The 19,904-nt window shown below is 34.9% G+C and overlaps 1 protein-coding gene across 1 annotated transcript in view; it reads right to left on the reverse strand.

The window, feature by feature from the left end:
• Positions 1 to 339: 339 nt before the first annotated feature.
• LOC138715564 (uncharacterized) overlaps positions 340 to 19,904 on the reverse strand; it is a 52,851-nt gene continuing 33,286 nt past the window's right edge. The window contains exon 3 of the mRNA XM_069848634.1: positions 340 to 775. Coding sequence (XP_069704735.1) covers positions 597 to 775 — 179 coding nt within the window. The 3' untranslated portion in view covers positions 340 to 596. The remainder of the gene's footprint in view (positions 776 to 19,904) is intronic.

Consider the following 19,904-nt stretch of genomic DNA (forward strand, 5'->3'; position numbering starts at 1 on the left):
ATGATGACTGATAGAGCTACATTTGACGTGGGCAAGAAATGAGACCAGTAAATTTTTCGTGGAACTCTAGTAGTCAATAAAGAAATTAATGTAAAAATATATGAAGGGTTCACAACCAGAGTGGACCAAGTCCTTCTGGAATAATTTTGAGAAATTGAGTCTTAAAAGTACCTGACTCATGCTTAGCAACCTTCACTTTCCATAGGAAATGCTGCCCTCTCTGGAGTAACAAATGAGTTATTGACTTAGTTTGTTAAGGCAATGAATAAATCTAAGTTTTCTTCATCTGAGATTGCATTAATCCACAAACTGACCACTGGTAGACTTGATCCACTCTGGTTGTGAGCTCCTCATATATGACAGAAAGAATTGAATGAGGAATTTGAAAAAGGGACCAAGTCCATATTTTTTGTAAATTGAGTTTATGCCCATTTCTGGGTCTCCATACACTCTTCTTGGATTTCAGCATTAAAAGGAACGAAGTCCTTTAGAATGTACACATTTAAATTGTGTATCAACATGTTTGGACTGTTATATATCTTTTTCTTCAAATTTACTTTTCCAGACTTAGTCCCTTTTGAAAATTCCTGATTCAATTATAAAATAGAATTCGAAGGCACAATTAGCTCACCGGATTGTATCGCCACAGCTGATTTCCCTGCATGCCATGACAGGGGAATAAGTTCACTGCAGCCTTGTTCTGTACATCTGACACGTCCCAACACATGGTGCGGCCCTTGGGACGTATGTCTTTGTGCCACGTCAGTATGAAATTCTGTGCAAAACAACCACATCACACTTTCAATGCTCTATTATCATTTACCACTCGGAAATTTTTAGTTATACACTAAAATACGCACAAAAAAGTATGTTTAAACATTAAAAAAGAATACTATGTTATATTTATAAACAGAGCTGCACAAATTTAATATATTGAAACTAATGAAATAATGATTATTGATATCAAGATTACTCATTTTAAGTTATTGAAATTCAGTTCCATGCTCAGACTTTATTATAATTATCTGCACTGTACACCACCAGAATTTTTTCTAAATTCTCCACAATTTCAAGAATTGAAACAGAAAATCAATATCCCAAATTTAAAAGAAAACTTACAAATTAAACCAAACCCCTTAATTCTATTAAATATAGAATATAATTTAAATTTAACAGAAGAAATACTGAAATCAGAAATAAACACTGAAATAATGGAACAATTGTCTTTAGAGACAATTAATATTAGGTACCCTCCACAAAACTGGCTTCATTTATACACCGACGGATCCTTGATCTCCAGAGGACAAGGTGCCAGTGCAGGTGTTACATGCTGTCTCTTCTCACTTTATAGATCTCTTGGATATGGAACAACAAGTTTTGATGGAGAAATCATTGCAATAAGTGAAAGTCTCAGGAATCTTCTATGCCACATCAATAAATTTAAAAATGCAGTTATATTGTCAGACTCCAAAGCAGCTATTCTATCAATCGTCTCTAAACACACACCTTCATCTCAAACAGCAGAAATAACTAAAATGCTCTCCCAATTAATACCACTCAATAAAAGAATTGTATCCCAATGGATACCATCCCATTGTGGAATCCTGGGAAACGAGAATGCGGATGATTTAGCAAAGAAGAGCAGCACTGCTACTTACAGATCTGTTACTAAATCTACGTATTACTCAGTTAAAAGATTTATTAAATCTACATACTTAGACTTCAACAAACAAAATTTGATAACACAATCCCAAGGGAAAAAAATGGAACTCTCTGCATCAAAATCCACAGTTAATTCCCGATTTACCACGAAAATCGTCTGTAGCTGCATTTAGATTGGCAACAGGCCATGATTGTTTGGCCAAACACCTGCATAGAATTGGAATATATCAGTCCCCTAACTGCCCATTGTGCAACTCAAACCAAGAAATGGATTCGGAACACCTCAAAATCTGTGCTTCAGTGGCTGGCCATGATAATATCTTTGAAAAATATTGGAGTGGGAGAGGTCAAATGACTTTACTGTCAAACGCCTGGCATTAGAAAACAACAACATTATCTGGTATAGCAGAGGAGGCAAGATCTGCCCTGCGACCTTATCATGTGCAGTCACCAATGGGTATAAAGGGTCAAGACAGGTTTTAGTCTGAGATGAAATTCCATGTTGGTAGATTTGTACAGTGGCGGCTGATTGGCTGAGGCAAGTGATGCTGGACCTCAGTCACTTTGTTTTCTTAAACTCAAAATTTTAGTGGTTTTTAGTCGTATATATCATAGCTATTATATTAGTTCTTTCAATGAAGCATATAGAGTTGTAGAAGTAGAAAACCTTGTGATGTATATAGACCTGTCTTGCAGTAAAATTTGTTCCTGAAGCCAGGATCACTCATGCCGTGTCTGGCTTCTGCATTTCCCCGGGTTTTATGGTTGCACTGGGAAAGCTGAAACTGAGATACATTTCTTGCGGCCTCGTGGCCTAGCAGTATTCCCCCACCCATCAGCCTTCACTTCTCCCATTCAGAACTCGGTTCTTGTCAATGCCTGTCTCAAGTGTCGGTTGGGATGAGAATAACAGTGGTGAATCGTCATATGGTCCACTGTGGTTATGTGTTTCGGGAAAATAGTAAATAGAAGTCTTATGGCCATGCCGTAATAGTTTTGAATTTTGTCTATAACTGAGTCAGTTAGCCTCCCCTTTCCTAATAAACCCTTACCATCCGATAATTTTTGTCCCTTCACACTGGTTTTCAGTCTCCTCAAAATGCCCATTCTCTTCTGTATGTGGCCTATGCACTCTAATTTTCTAATTTGTACGTCATTCCCATGTGGTTTCAATTCCTCAACAGCACTGAATGACTTAGAGTCCCATCTCCTAAATATTTCACATATCTCACATTATATCAACTGAGTGACCGATTGAAAATGTTCGTCACACCTGCAACCTCCACTCCACCACTTGACCCACTGTAATTACATTCACAATCGGTTTCATGTTTATTTGTTGTTCTACCTTCACACCTACAATGTTTTGATAATATAGCAACATCAATTACCTTGTCAGTGTCCACACTAGTTGCCGTCACAACGCCATTTAGTGAAATGTGGCCCCTTTTCTGCCACGTCCCATCAAAGGCAGCTGATATGCCTCTGACATTATCATTTTCTGCAACTGCTTCTTCCACAGCAACCTTCATGTTATGTAATGCAACATTTTCAATCGCAGATCCAATTATTATGTTATATCTAGTAGACCTGGTTGGAGGTGGCAAATTCAAAATGCCACATAAAGTCTCTCCACCTGTCTTACCTTTTCCTATAGCCCTAAGGCCATACATGGTCTAACATTTATTGTGTAGAGTTTACATGTTATTGGGTTTATCTTTGAAATATCAATAGATGAAGAGTTGTAAAAATTTACATCATACGCACAGTATTTACATTTTAAAACTAATTCTGCAGCAAGACCAATGTGCTTTTTTACCTCAAGAGATATCCCACCTTTGCCACAGCCTTTACAGAATACATTATTTTGCAGTACACTAGATAATATGCCAACATCTATAACCCCATTGGTATCACTAACACTGTGTTCTTGTTTCAGGGTTTCATATCTGATTTTAGAATCTTCAAGTTTCTTTCCTGATGCACAGCCACTATTTACAGATTCACACTGACCACGTGTGCTAGAGGGTTGTAGGTTAGAATTCACCTTACTAACAGAGTTCTTACGTTTACCAACATTTCTTCTCTTCTTAAATACTTTCAAGCTACTTTTGTAACCCATATTGTAAGAAAATATCACAAAATGCACCTCTATAATGCAACTGAACTGTATCGTAACACAATTAATAATAGAACTCCGTACAGCACGTGTATAACATCACAACACTGTAAACAAATCCGTTGCTACGAAACAAAGCACAGACGGTAAACCAGGTGTGCCAATACACATAAATTCCCTACAATGAAAAAATTTCGCACATAAGGCGCAAAATTTGAAACTAACATAGTAGTATCACAGTCTAGTATATACAGTCGCGAAGCTCAATACGTAGTAAATATGCAAACATTAGATAGTTGCTCACCACTAGGATCGCTAATATCGCCTCATTACAGGCAATACAAAATAGTACCGTCACAGTCTATTGTTTCTAGCACCCTCAAAACTCAAGCTTCGTGACTGTATATAGTAGACTGTGGTAGTACGCTAGATGAACAGGAGACAAGCCCATAGGCGGAGTAATGGGGGCCACTGCCCCCCCAACTTGTCTGATCTCTTTTTTTTTTTTTCTATTATTCTATTGAATTCAAAATATCTTTTTTTGTTTTGTTTATGATTAAGTTTTTGTGCTTAAATTGATGAATTAATGTCTTCTGATCATGTGCCTGGACTATAATACTGTATTTATTTTAAATTTCTGAATGTATAAGAATTCCTATACTACCTCATTTGAGGAATGGAAGCACTGTAATGTTTCTTTCGTAACAGCCTATACTATTGTCTTTGAAGTCTGCAGTTGTTGAGGCCACCACTTCGAAATGTATGAATAACATACTGCACGACAATGCAGGAAAAAGAAAAGTGATCCCAGTATAATGTGTAAACTTAAAAAATGAGATTAAATAAAATAATTATTAGAAATTACATTTCATATATCTTCGGAAGGTAAGCTTCATATAAAAATATTTCTGTTAGCACTGTTACGTAGTTTTATTGATGTATGCATGTGTTTCTGCACGAGAGAGAAAAAGAGGGAGATTGTTTTAAGTTATGCCCTATTATAATTTGTAGCAGACCTACAGTTCAAGCCCTATACAACTCGGTTTGAAACATCGCCGATATGGATGTAACACTGTAAAAAACATGCCCCTCCCCCCGAAAATACCTTTATTAACTGATCATATTCCAATATACTGTACCACGGTCAAGCTATAACGGAGGAGGAGGTAATTAATTATGTCTTCCTTTGCCTCCCCAAGGAAATGGTTCTCTCTCCGCCTATGGACACGCCCACTTAAATGTCACTGTTCATTTAAACCGAAAAAAAAAAAAAAAAAAACATACTTAGGAATAAGATACAAACTTAAATCATGGGTCATCTGAAAGATAAATGAAAAATGAAAAATTCAAGATTTTTTGGCTTACCAGGTCCCCTTAAATTTCAGTGTTTTTTTAAATGATCTAATCGCTGTTAGTCTTTTTTTTTTTTTTTTTTTTTTTTTTCCAGTTCACTTTATGTTAAATGAAAGTCCTCTGAAAATGCTATAGACGGAGCCAATAAACCAATTTTTCGTAAAATTGCAATGAGCCCCATCTGCATGTATACCCTTCTTATAATAAACATTGTAACCTGGACTGTTAAAATGTGACGTCTGCTTGAAAATTTTAACATCAACTACAATTTTTGAGTTCACTGGGTCCTTTCCTTTAAAAGCCATTATTTTCGTTTTCGTCAGTGCTGTATTAAATATAATAAATGACTATAATATTAAATACAAATACACAAAATCTGGAACTTAATTTTAGAAAACTATAGGCTGAGCCAACTTCAGCTAAAAGGACCATTTGCAGTGTGTAAACCAAATACTTGTAAAATTGTAGAATAGACTCCTCATCTAACTACTCTGAATTATCTTGAAGACAAGATCTAAGATAGAGCAACTCTAAGAATTCATCAGTGCTATAGGGACAGTGATATAATAGCAAACTGATTTGTATAGACCTATTTATTTATTCTCATAATCCTTTATTCGTCTTTTCGTTTGACAACTCAAGTTATCAATTCTCTTATTTCTGTAACCATACACTTCTTGTCCAGTCGTTGGCTACTGCAGAATTAAGGCTGAAATATTCCCAGCCACTTTTGATAGTACCTCTGATTGAGGTTCTGGCTGATATGTACATCTATTATCAGACAGTACATCTCACTTGACAATACGTGCCAGAGGAAGAACAATTGTTTGTATCATATAATTCTGAAGTCTGATTAATGTAATATGTAGCTAGTCGGCAATGTATGCAATGGAGGGGAAAAGAAATTGGTCACCTACCCAATTATCTTCCGGCTTAGTTGCTTCATGAGTGATGACTTATTGGTGTCACTTATGAGATTCAGACCTGTCTTCGGACAGCTGACAAAGCAACAACTTTTGATAGGCTCAAAAACTTTTATCTCACGTAAAGTCTGTCAGGAATGGTGGAGAAGCTCATTTTTTTTACTGATTGCTATAGACTTATTCCACGTTAAGAAAAACGCATTGAGCATATAGGGCTGTTCGATCAAATGATCAGTTGGCACAGAAACGCCTGCCTGCCACAGCTTCCACAATGTGCTCTGCAAGGTCCATGAAACCAATGACTTTTTCTTAATGTGGAATGATTTATAGTAAAGCATGCGGGAATCTCAGCCCTTTCGTTCTCGTTTTCTAAAAAAGTCTCCTCCGAGTAGCCAATTTGGATGTTCTTTTCTTTAACATTTTATCGGGCTCTAGCATCCATATGCTCGAGGGTAAACTAAATTAGGATATTTTTAAACACACTTCCGTACAAATTTTTCTAGTTTTATGAGAGGAATATTGGTAAAGATTTCTTACTGAAATGAAACAAATATACAAAATATTTTAACTACTTATTGCACTATTTTTTATTTAGGATCTTCATGAAAACTCTTCCTTGAGGGACACTAGGACTGAATTTTTGGCCAAAATAGTAAAAATAAACATTTTTGTTTCTTTCCATAAATAATTATCTTATACAATTGAAGAGCTCGCGGGAAAAACGATGAATTTCACATTTCTGTTAAGGATTACATAATGATCTAATTGAGTCTATAACTGCAAGATGTAGTGCTGTTTCTATAGAAAATAAAGGAAAAATTACTGTATTCGTGGTGATAATTCTCCTTTTTGCCATTTTTCATAAGAACAACATTAAATTTCGCAGTGATCCATTGAATTAGATAATGACATCAACCTTAACAAAACTGTGACATTCATCGTTTTTCCCGCGAACTCTTCAATTGTTTATATCCTCTGATTGAAGTTCTGGCTGATATGTATAGCCTATCTATTATCAGGCAGTACATCTCACTTGACGATATGTGTCAGAGGAAAAATAATTGTTTGTATGCATCTGAAGTCTGTCTAGTGTAATATGCAGCTAGTCGGCGATGTTTGCAATGGAGGGGAAAAGTAACTGACCACCCTACCCCATTATCTCCTGGTCTAGTTGCCTCAGTGCTTTGTTGGTGTCACTTGTGAGGTTCAAACCTGTCTTCGAACAGTTGACTAAACAACAACATAATTTGTTTAACATTCTGTCCTATATTTAATCCCCACCTACAAATTTTAAAGCTCTGGTGACCATTTTTAAGATGCTACGCGCAGCTCTCTTAAACCTACCACACCCACTAAAAATAAAGTTTTCTCAAAACTAGGGCTTTGGTCAACATAGAACGGCTATTATTTCAGGAGTTGCATAACTTAATGCGATCATTTATGTTGAAGGCTTCCGTTTGCTCCGATTTACATGAAACTTTGCAATAATACCAGCTTAGTCCAATACACAAAGCTGTGTATGGAATGAGTTCTTTACCGAAAACTTTTCATGACATGAATTTTTAACTTTAAAAAAATTAAAGAAAATTATTAAGCAAAAATTATTATTTGTAAGAAAATATTTATCTCGTGAACCAATTCTCAAATTTAAAAATCCATACGCAGTTTTCTTTATCATGGAATGTAAGTCCCTCACAGAAAATGTTTAAAAGCACAAACAATTCTGAAGCCATCAGCTAGAACTATATTTTGAATTTACGCATAATTTAAAATTACTTACTTATTTACAAATGGCTTTTAAGGAACCCGCAGGTTCATTGCCGCCCTCACATAAGCCCGCCATCGGTCTTTATTCTGTGCAAGATTAAGCCAGTCTCTATCTTCATATCCCACCTCCATCAAATCCATTTTTATATTATCCTTCCATCTACGTCTCCGCCTCCCCAAAAGTCTTATTCCCTCTGGCCTCCTAAATAACACTCTATATGCATTTCTGGATTCGCTCACACATGCTAAATGCTCTGCCCATCCCAAACGTCTGGATTTAATATTCCTAAATACGTCAGGTGAAGAATACAATGCGTGCAGTTCTGTGTTGTGTAACTTTCTCCATTTTCCTGTAACTTCATTCCTCTTTGCCCAAAATATTTTCCTAAGAACCTTGTTCTCAAACACCCTTAACATCTATTCCTCTCACAAAGTGAGAGTCCAAGTTTCACAACCATACAGAACAACCGGTATTATAAATTCTAACTTTCTGATTTTTTGACAGCAGACTAGATGACAAAAGCTTTTCAACCGAATAATAACAGGCATTTCCCATATTTATTCTGCGTTTAATTTCCTCCCGAGTATCATTTATATTTTGTTACTGTTGCTCCAAGATATTTGAATTTTTCCACCTCCAATTTTTATATTTCCATTTCGTACATAATCATATACTTTTTTTTTCTTTCTGAATTTACTTCCAAACCTATCTCTTTACTTTCTCAAATAAAATTTCCGTGTTTTCCCTAATAGTTTCTGGATTTTATCCTAACATATTCACGTCATCCGCATAGACAAGAAGCTGATGTATCCCATTCAATTCCAAACCCTCTCTGTTATCCTGAACTTTTCTAATGGCATATTCTAGAGCAAAGTTAAAAAGTAAAGGTGACAGTGCTTTAGCCCGCAGTGAATTGGAAAAGCATCGGACAGAAGCTGGCCTATACGGACTCTGCCGTAAGTTTTACTGAGGCACATTTTAATTAATCGAACTAGTTTCTTGAGAATACCAAATTCAATAAGAATATCATATAAAACTTCTCTCTTAACCGAGTCATATTGAATATTAATTTAATATTATTAAAATAAATGAAAATTAATGTCTATGGGTCATATTCATAGACATTCTTAGCGCGGACTTCCAGTGTATGATCAGCGAACTAACGTTTTTCGTATTCATAAATCAGTGTTAGCAATAGGATATGATATGAATCCTGTACAAGTAATCAGTCGATAGCCGGGGCTAGTTTAGCACATTCGTAGCGCGGGCTAGCGAAATGTCTATGCATAGCACTCTTAGTAATTAATGAATAAAACTTGATGAAATTTGGTACTGTTATTTAAATGTACAGACACAACAAACCTGCCGAATTTGAAATAAATTAATCGAAAACATTAAAAGCTTCAAAACTCAGTCCCAGTGTCCCTCAAACCTCCGTATTACTGCAGAACCTCTGAACAAAAACTCCAGTTTTATTTTGACTGCATGAAATCATGTAAAATAGCGCAAGATTTTAAAGTTGAGGCTGATAAATAGAAAACAGATTTTTGAATAGATATGTGTCATCCTAATATCGCATTGGCGCACAATTACACAGCACCCCCCCCTCCCAAATAATCGATTCGTGGTGCAAGCAGCTGCAGTGCCGTGATAACTCGAGACTGCAGCACTGCAGCGGAATAAAGCCAGTCCTGTGCAGTCGTCGACCCTTCGCCACGTTGCGAAGTTGTAAGAAATGTATTTTCCACCCGAGAGTGCACGTCGTCAATGTAAAACAGCATTACACGGGTTTAAATGTAAACTAGTGGCTTGTGCAGCAAATGCTGCCGCAAACTAAGTTCGTGAGATGTTCAAATAAAATTTTTTCAGATTTATTTTCAGTGAAGAATACTTGACATTTTGAAAGTTATTTGCTTCCATAATAGTGAAACATACTGCCTCTGAATGTTTCTTTTTATACCAAATACTTTTTCTTGAACTTATCCGTCTCCAGTTCTTGAGTTTCAATGCGAAATCGCAAGTAACAATGTCAGGACGATAAGCGAGTTTTTCATGTGGGAGTAATGCAGTAGCTATGTCAGGTCATTGCAGATTGTAGGTGAAACTTAAGAAAATGTAAGGTTTGTCATGCTTTGAACAAAAGACTTAACATCTTGGTATAGCTGCTGCATGTTTCGTGAACTACCCTGAAATGTAGAGGGCAGAATCACTTTTTCCCACTAAGAGATCTTGCTGAGGTGATCAATCAAAAGACTATAAAATCTTGTAGGCCTCTTATTTTACCAGTAAGTAATATCTTTTGGTCTTTTCTTAGGAATTGTAATTTTTGCGCTTCCTCCAGACAATACTGATCTACCAAATACTGCTGGATTAATTTGTGTAACAATGAATGTTAGCCCGTATATTTTCTGTAATATAGGCTGTTGTGAGGAATCTATTGCTGAGATGCGGAAAATGAGGCGAATGATATGTCAGAGTTGTAGAATCTTATATGCGCCCTAAATAAAATTGTCCATCATAAATCGTTAGCACTTTCAGTGTTTCATTCGTTGCTGGTTGCGGAAAATAAACTTACTCATCACGGTAGCAAGAAGTGAAATGGCATTCTATTTTCCCTACAACAAAATATGTTTGGCAGCGATCACAAATCTAATCTATTAAACCAAAGAAGTATTAAATTAATTTTTATGCAGTTTAAAGATGCAGCTAAAATAGGAAGCATGACTCAATTACTACCAAGGAAAATTAGAGAATCAGACATCATAATTATACATATCTATACCACACTGCCATTAAATACTGTATATGAAAAAGACCCACACTACTTGATTAATAACTATAAAAGTATTTCAATTTTAATAACAATATAGTTACCTTACGTAAGTTTTATAGTTTTCAGTAACATATATAGCCGTTACTCTGTAAATTATAAAAATGAAGATCTAATATAAAATATTCTCTCTGCGTCTACTTAGTTAAAGCCCCAAAAGGATTCACTTTCATATCATCAGTATATCATTATGTGTTGCATTAACTATAATAATATTTCATTTTAATGGTAATAATGTCATAAAACATTCTTATTCTTGTAGTTCTTAATATCCAATACACAGCTGTACCCAGAAAACTACAGACTAAGACTAGAGAATCAGACCTGTAAATTATTTTTTATAAATTATCAAAAAATTACACAAATAAAGATAGACATATTGAATTATGATGTGAAATAATCTGAGCCATCTGAACTCTATGTCAGCAATCCTGTAGGTCATGGCCTCCGTGTAATAGTCTATTGTTTATTGTAGTGTGTGTTTTGTTTTATTCTGATATGCAATTAATTAGTTCTCAAAACTGACGAAAGATGGATTTTGGAAAATAGGAAAATGATGTAGGAAAATTGAAATTTCACTGAAAACTTTTTTTTTTAAAACTTTGGGTTCCAATCTTCAAAATGAGGGGTCATTTATTGAAATCCGTTCAGCCGTTTTCCCGTAATTTCCATTACCAGTTCAAATTATATATACAGATATATCATCTCCCTGTGCCTGATTGTTATACTACAATTGAAATTTTCTTCCTACATTCAATTTACCTTCCCAGTCACCATCCTGTAATCCTCTCGCTTCCATTATGCCAATAAACACTCTTTAATCAAAGCTTGATTAACTTTGTGGTTCCGTTAGCTTAAATAATTTTACTTACAAGTTTTTATTTCCTTCATAACTTATGTTTAATACAAATTTATATTTGAGCTAACGTTTTCACTGATGTGATTATTATCAGGTCCTAACAGAGACATACGCAAAGAGTGGAGGGGGTTCGAACCCCCTTTAAACTAAAAAAAAAACATATTTAGATTTGAGTATTTTTAATCCATAATCGTTTTCCCTCAAATTTCTCACGTCAGAGTAACAAAAACTACATCGACATAAGGTACAGTCCTCCTACCCCTCCTTCAATATAATCCCTGTGCTTGATGCTTCGGCACGTTCGAATTATAACAATGCTATACTTATTATACCGCCTAGTACCGACCTTGTAATAAAATGAATCCGACACAGTATGAAATTTAACTCGTTAAACATGCTGAAAAGGTTGTTTTGACAGTTCTGCAGTGCAGACGTTAAATATTGTGCATTGTCGATTTTAAAATCATTTTCAGAGCGGTATTCATCCGTTCCTTAGTTATTATAAAAAGTTCGTTTAACATTTTGTGCATTTGACGGTTCATATCTTTAATACAGTATAAACTTCTTATGTAAGTATAATAATGACACAAGTATTTTTATTATACAAAATTAAACAGAAGTTGAAATTTGTTAACAATTGACTATGAAAAAATCACGTTATAGAGATTTTATAAAGATATTCATGACTATGTTCTATTAGAATAGTACAATATTAATAAATAATACCCAACATAATAATAATAATAACAATAATAATAATAATAATAATAATAATAATAACAACAAAACACAAAATTTAAAATATCGATGAAGAAAAATAGAAAAGGTAAACTTTCAAATTCTAAATGAGGCAGTACAGTAAGTGAACAGCTTCAAATACTTGGAGTGTACTATAAGTAGTAACATGAACTGCTGCCACGAGGTCAAAAGCAGGATAATAATGGCTCAGGAAGCTTTGAATAGAAAAAGGAGCATATTCTGCGGATCCCTGGAAAAATAACTAAGGAAGAGACTAGTGAAGTGCTTTATATGGAAATGGCATTGTACGAGGCAGAAACATGGACATTACGACGAAGTGAAGAGAAGTGAATAGAACCATTTCAAATGTGGATATGAGAAGAATGGAGCGTGTGAAGTGGACAAACAGTATAAGAAATGAAGTTGGTTTGGAAAGAGTGGGTGAAGAAAGAATGATACTGAAACTGATCAGGAAAAGAAAAAGGAATTGGTTGGGTCACTAGCTGAGAACAAACTGTCTGCTAAAGGATGTACTGGAAGGAATAGTGAACGGGAGAAGAGTTTGGGGCAGAAGAAGATATCAGATGATAGACGACATTAAGATATGTGGATCATATGTGGAGACTAAGAGTAAGGCAGAAAATAGGAACGATTGGAGAAAGCTGGGTTTGCAGTGAAAGATCTGCCCTTGGACAGAACAATGAATGAATGAATGAGTCATAGTTTGATGACATTGTGGTTCCGATAACTTAAATAATCTTACTTACAAGTTTTTATTTCCGTCAATAACTCATGTTTAATACAATTTTATATCATTTGAACTAACGTCTTCACTTATGTCGAGCATCATCAGGTCCTAACACGGCCGTACGTAAGAGGGGGTTACGGGATTTTAACCCCCCCCCTTGAACTTAAAAAAATGGCATATTTAGATTTGAGTAATTTTTGTATCCATAATCGTTTTCTTTTGTCTAATTTTTCACTGCCAGAGTAACAAAATCTACATCGACATAAGACATAGCCCTCCTAATCCTTGTTCAATATAATCCCTGTGCTTGATGCCGCGGCACGTACGAATTATAATCATGCTATCTTTATTACAAAGAGACCTATAGCCTAATAAAATAAAGCCAACACAATATGAAATCTAACTTCTTGTGAAACATATTGAAAAACTTGTTTTGTCAGTTTTACAGTGCAGATGTTAAATATTGTGCATTGCCGATTTTAAATTAATCTTAAGAGTGGTATTCACCCGTTCGTTAGTTAGAGTTCTGACCAGGGGCGTATTTTGCGGGCTACCGGGGCTACCGGCGGTAGCCCAAGGAAATTACAAAAGAAAAAGTTTATAATATAACATAATGTAATAATTTTGTATTATTAGTTTTACCATAGTAATTAAAATTAAAGTAATTGTTAGATATATTTTGTGTAATAATAGGGTCTGCGGTAGCCCAAACCCTTTAACCAGTATACGCCCCTGGTTCTGACTTTATTGTGAAACGTTCGTTTAACGTTTTGTGCATTTGACAGTTCATATCTTTAATTTAAACTTTTAATGTAAGTGTAATAATAACACAAGTATTTTTTATTATACAAAATTAAACAGGTTGAAATTTGTTAAAAATTAGATAACTGTGAAAAAATTACGATTCAAAGATTTTATACGGATATTCAAGAATATGTTCTATTAAAACAGTACAATATTAATAAATAAATACCTTACCTACTTATGGCTTTTAAAGAACCCGGAGGTTCATTGCCGTCTTCGCATAAGCCCGCCATCGATCCCTATCCTGAGCAAAATTAATCCAGTCTCTACCATATCCCACCTCCCTCAAATTCATCTCGTCTACGTCTCGGGCTCCCCAAAGGTCTTATTCCTTCCGGTTTCCCAACTAACACACTATATGCATTTCTGGATTCGGCCATAAGACTACATTATAAAAATAAATAATACTGTAATATGATGATAATAATAATAATAATAATAATAATAATAATACATAACATTTAAAATAACGATAATGTAAATTATAAACAATTTTCATAATGACCGTTATAAACATCTGTTGGTGACAAATCGTTGCCTTGGAATAAAATAATCACAACTCAAAAATCACCATTTTTCATTTTCCCATAATTTTAAGTTTTTGTGGAAAACCGTCACAAATTAAATTCTTTTACTTTCTGAAAAAAGAAAATAATTACACTCTAATAAAATGAAAGCTTTGCCTTTAATTCACCTAAAATGATCTCCCAATGACTGGGGAAAGACCGTCATAATACGAGTATAAAAGGGTTTAATAAAAGAGATTTATTATTATCATAATCAGGGAACGGATTTATATGGACTAAAAATATATGAAATATGTAAATATATATGTAGTTATTTTTACCAAAATATGGAATTAAATATGGATTTTTACCAAAATATGGAATTAAATATGGACTTAAAATTATAAAAAAATGACTATGTACGTTAAATATTGGTACATTTTAATCAAACTAAACAAAAAATATAATGGACGTACCTTATCTTCCAATGTAGTTTCAACAAAACACAATTTTTATTGTCTGTTACCATAACAATAGGTTACAAACATTTCTTTCAAGTGCTGAAAAGTGAATCTTCTTCTATTGTCTCTGAGGATAGATTTATACTGACTAAAAGAGCGTTCGACGTCACAAGAAGTAACTGGTACATAATTCAATTTCACAATGTCTGCTGGGGATAAGTCCAAGTTAATCTTCACTGTTGATTCACCACTCATCACAGCAACAACCTTTTGTAGTTCTTCATATCCAGGGTTTTTTGAAAGTACAGTGTCCACCTTAGCTCTTACTGCATCTGCAACTTTACCTCTACCACGATTCAGTTGTTCCACAGTACTATTTATAATTTCAAAACTTTCAGATAGTGAAAGGTGCCTATTTTGGAGACTTTTGAGCGTTTTTATGATGCATGAAAATGTATGCTGAATGTGAGCTAAGTCATTCTTCACACTTATGTCACAGGTAACTGTTTTCGCAGTATCAATTGAGACTGCATCTTCAGAGTCCAATGCAAGGAGAACATTGTTAATAGAGTCTATATGTTCGGCATAATATTCAACTGCTTCTAATCATGTACCCCATCTAGTTAAAATTGGCTTTGGTGGCAATGGAATTTCAGGGTACATTTCTTTCAACACGTTAACTCTACTGGGAGCTTTGAGAAATACTTTTTTCACTGATGAAATCAACAAATCTACTTTAGGGAAATTGTCTCTGACCACTTCTGCCACACGATGAAATGCATGCGCCACACAAGTAAAATGAGTCAATTTAGGATATACAACAGATAATGCTTGTCCAGCTTTGACCATATAAGGGGCAGCATCGCTAATAAAGAATAACACATTATCGTACATAATACCCTTTGGCCACAGGATACCCATAGCTTCGTTGAACAGTTTAACTATAGTTTTGTTATTGCACTTTTCTAGAACATCACAATGTAAAAGAATTCGTTCAGAATATTGTTCACTTAACAAACCGATAACTACATTACCAACAAGTCTACCTTCTTTGTCGGGAGTCTCATCAATGGAAACCCAAATTGAACTATCTTTAATTTCATCTCTTATCTTCTGTATTGTCTCATCGTAGATGGATGGAGCATACGTCTTCCTAAGTGTTGACTCATCCGGGATTGTATGTTGAGTATATTTTTCAAGGAATTCCCTGAAGACCTTATTCTTTAGTTTGTAGAGAGGAATATCAGCAGAGATGAGAGAACGGCACAGGTCGATGTTAAACTCAGATCTTACATTCGATGTTGTTGGTTGTGTTAAAAACAATTGTCTCTGCTTGGAATTTAGTTGTTTGTTGGCCTGATGTTTACTAGTTGTAATGTGTTGTTGCACCAGGAACTTTTGTGTAGATGATACTGCACACTGACACAAATTACAAAATAATATTTTATTGTCAGTTGATAAACCATCTTCTTTAAATTCTGAAATGTAACTTATTAGTTTTGATTTTAAATTGACTGAATGACGTACTTTTGGCATATTTACCGTCTTTATAGTATGATTTACAAAACTGAACCTATGTGTACTCTGACTGGCATTTAACTGTTGAGCTGCACAACTGAAGTCTGTTAAAAATTTTAAATTAAATTAATACAGTTTTGTAACTTACTTTCCCATTGTTGATAGGACTGCTAATTTTCAAATAACTCTGATGTTAAAGGGATTACTGAACATGTGTTTAAATCTCTATTGTTGAAATGTATTTTTAAAAGTTAATGGAATTTTGTTTTGTTTTATTGTTAAACCTAATATAATATGGACTGTTTTATATGAAATATGGAAAATATATGGAAATTAACGAAAATATGTACTAAACTCTAAAATATGGAAAAATATGGAAAATAAAAGTAGGATTTTTCAACCCTACACATTGTGAAACATAAAGATAATGCAAAATATAAATTATATTAGCTTTATAAGTAAATATGTATTTACATATAAATCCTTTCCCTGATCATAATACTCAGAGATTAAAGTCTAACGTAGCACATAGTATCTTCATTTTCCACATAAAAGTTTTGTTGTAGGTTAATTTTCGGATTCATATCAGGATTTATGTAACGCCTAATTTTTTTAATGTTTCTCCTGAAAAGAATTTTAATAGTTTGTTACTAGATGTGATTTTAGTCAGTTTGTAAAATATTTTTGGTCCAGAGAAAATATACATCTTTTTATGAATATACAACAATGGCTGACTTGATGGCTTATGCAACGAGAACCAGCTACTAGGAAGCTTCCGAAATTAGTAATAAGTATACATATTGTTACTTCAATTTCAATCCCATATCCCAAAGAAAACACAGCCACACCATCAGTTCATTATTAAGCTTGCATATTAAGTCTTAATGTCCAGCTTGCGTAAGGAAGAATCAAGAGATACGAAAATGAAAAGGGAGAATTTTGATATAGAAAATGTTTTGAGCTTTTTAGTTATATATTTATATACATCATTTTAGAATCAATATTACATAAAAATCCGAACTCTACTCGTAAGTGATATTAATCTTTAAGTTTCTATTTAAACTGAAGCATTAAGTTTCATTCTTTCACCAACTGTCTCTGCATTCAAAACAATAAGAGCCCTCCACTGCTACTGCAGTTAATATTAGTACGCAGCAGCCCATCAGAACTTACACATTTCATTATAAAATGATCGACAAACAAGAAAATACATTCAAATATGTTATAGGCCTATTATCACCTGTCCAACAGCATACAATAGTCACTTGTCTCGTTCCGGACGTATATTTTCTGCACAGTAACCAAAAATCCCCCTGTTATTTATCCTCTAACCTAGATAGGAAATGAATTAACGGCATCGTTAGTATTCTGCGTGTAAAACCCGGACCTACATCTCTGGAGATGGCTTGCCTGGTCATTCATCCCACAACAGCCTATCTTATGTTTCATTCCGTGTTCGGTTAGCGCTAGTATTCATCCCCTTTTCAAGCTCTTCTTTATTCTGTAAAAGGTGCAGTTAGTACCTTGTTCTTATTTTGTGTTTGCATTACTTATAGCAGCGGTGGCGAAAATGTAATCGTGCGCCGAACCACTGTGTAACCTGCAACGTGCATAGCACCTATGGAAGGAGACGGACACACGAAGGGGAAGTGAAGCAACTGTCTGACTTATTAACGGATTTTCATTTTCCTTACGTCAAGCACTTAAATATAATTTTATACAGTACAAGACTACAAACTAATGTTTAGTACGTGTAACAAGAAAGAAATGAACAATACACTTACTTACTTACTTATTGGCTTTTAAGGAACCCGGAGGTCCATTGCCGCCCTCACATAAGCCCGCCATTGATCCCTATCCTGAGCAAGATTAATCCAGTCTCTACCATCATATCTCACCCTTCTCAAATCCATTTTAATATTATCTTCCCATCTACGTCTCGTCCTCCCCAAAAGTCTTTTTCCCGCCGGCCTCCCAACTAACACTCTATATGCATTTCTAGATTCGCCCATACGTGCTACATGCCCTGCCCATCTCAAGCGTCTGGATTTAATGTTCCTAATTATGTCAGGTGAAGAATACAATGCGTGCAGCTCTGCGTTGTGTAACTTTCTCCATTCTCCTGTAACTTCATCCCTCTTAGCCCCAAATATTTTCCTAAAAACTTTATTCTCAAACACCCTTAATCTCTGTTCCTCTCTCAAAAGGAGAGTCCAAGCTTCACAACCATATAGAACAACCGGTAATATAACTGTTTTATAAATTCTAACTTTCAGATTTTTTGACAGCAGACTAGATGATAAAAGTTTCTCACCGAATAATAACAGGCATTTCTCATATTTATTCTGCGTTTAATTTCCTCCTGAGTGTCATTTACATTTGTTACTGTTGCTCCAAGATATTTGAATTTTTCCACCTCTTCGAAGGATAAATCTCCAATTTTTATATTTCCAAAATGAACAATATCACAAACTAAAATTAACTGTCTTCAAAATGTCTCCGTGACAAAGTTTCAAAATCAGGAATTATGTCACTTACTGTCAGTCGTAGTTGATCACGAAGGTATTTGTCTGTCAGTCGTGATCTAAATTTGGTTTTTACTATTTTAATTGTTGAAAATAATTTTTCACAAACGTAAGTTGTAGCGAACATGGCTTCAACAGAGCAAGCGATAGAACGAAGCTTTGGATATTTATTTTTTGGCAAAAATTTGAAAGTTCAACATTTGTCAAGTCCTTACATCTAGCTTTCATTTGACATCACATAGTAAATCAGTGAGTTCAAATTGAAGAGCTAACCGCATTATTCGTACATCTGCTGAAAAAGGGTCGACGTACAGAGATGATGATGACGACGACGACGACGACGACGACGACGACGACGACGACGACGACAACAACAACAACAACAACAACAACAACAACAACAATAACACTTAACTTTTTAATGTTTTATCAGTAACATGTAGTATAATGCCGTTTTATGTTATACAACCGTTTTCCTCGTAATACTTGTGAACAAATCATACATTTAATATTCTCATCATATTGACAGCAAAAAAATGCGTCCTCCCATCCTACTTGGAACTTTCGTACATGGTTTCGAGAGAGACATATGCCACTCGCAGGTCAGAGACAAATACAAACGGAACGGAGTTTGACTCCAGGGAGTGAGAGGGTGGGGGTTGGCGTAGAGGTTAGAAGCGAAATGCACAGCTATCACTGCGAGCCACAATGTCTCGCGAGTCACGTTCTCGCCACGGCTGACTTACAGAATGTACGTAAAATTCCTTTAAGACGGGAAGATATACGTATCTTTTCATGAATTTCAGTGTGACAAAAAGTTTGAAATATAAATACTTCCAACCTATTTCGAAGCAAATCGTAGGGTCTAAGACCATCGCTTTCTGGGTTCTTCTATTGATGGCAATTATATCGACTCTTCTATGAGAATCATCATCAGACACACAATGAATCTCCTCATGTACACTCTTAGACAAAAAAAATGACCGGACTCTTGAAGCGTAAATTTGTCTAAGTTCCATTCGGCTGTGCGCCTGATACACAGGACTAAAATCAGAGTAGCAAGGACGAAACCAGCGAGATCCAAGAACAT

Source organism: Periplaneta americana, chromosome 15 (assembly GCF_040183065.1).
Source record: "Periplaneta americana isolate PAMFEO1 chromosome 15, P.americana_PAMFEO1_priV1, whole genome shotgun sequence".
Taxonomy (NCBI): domain Eukaryota; kingdom Metazoa; phylum Arthropoda; class Insecta; order Blattodea; family Blattidae; genus Periplaneta; species Periplaneta americana.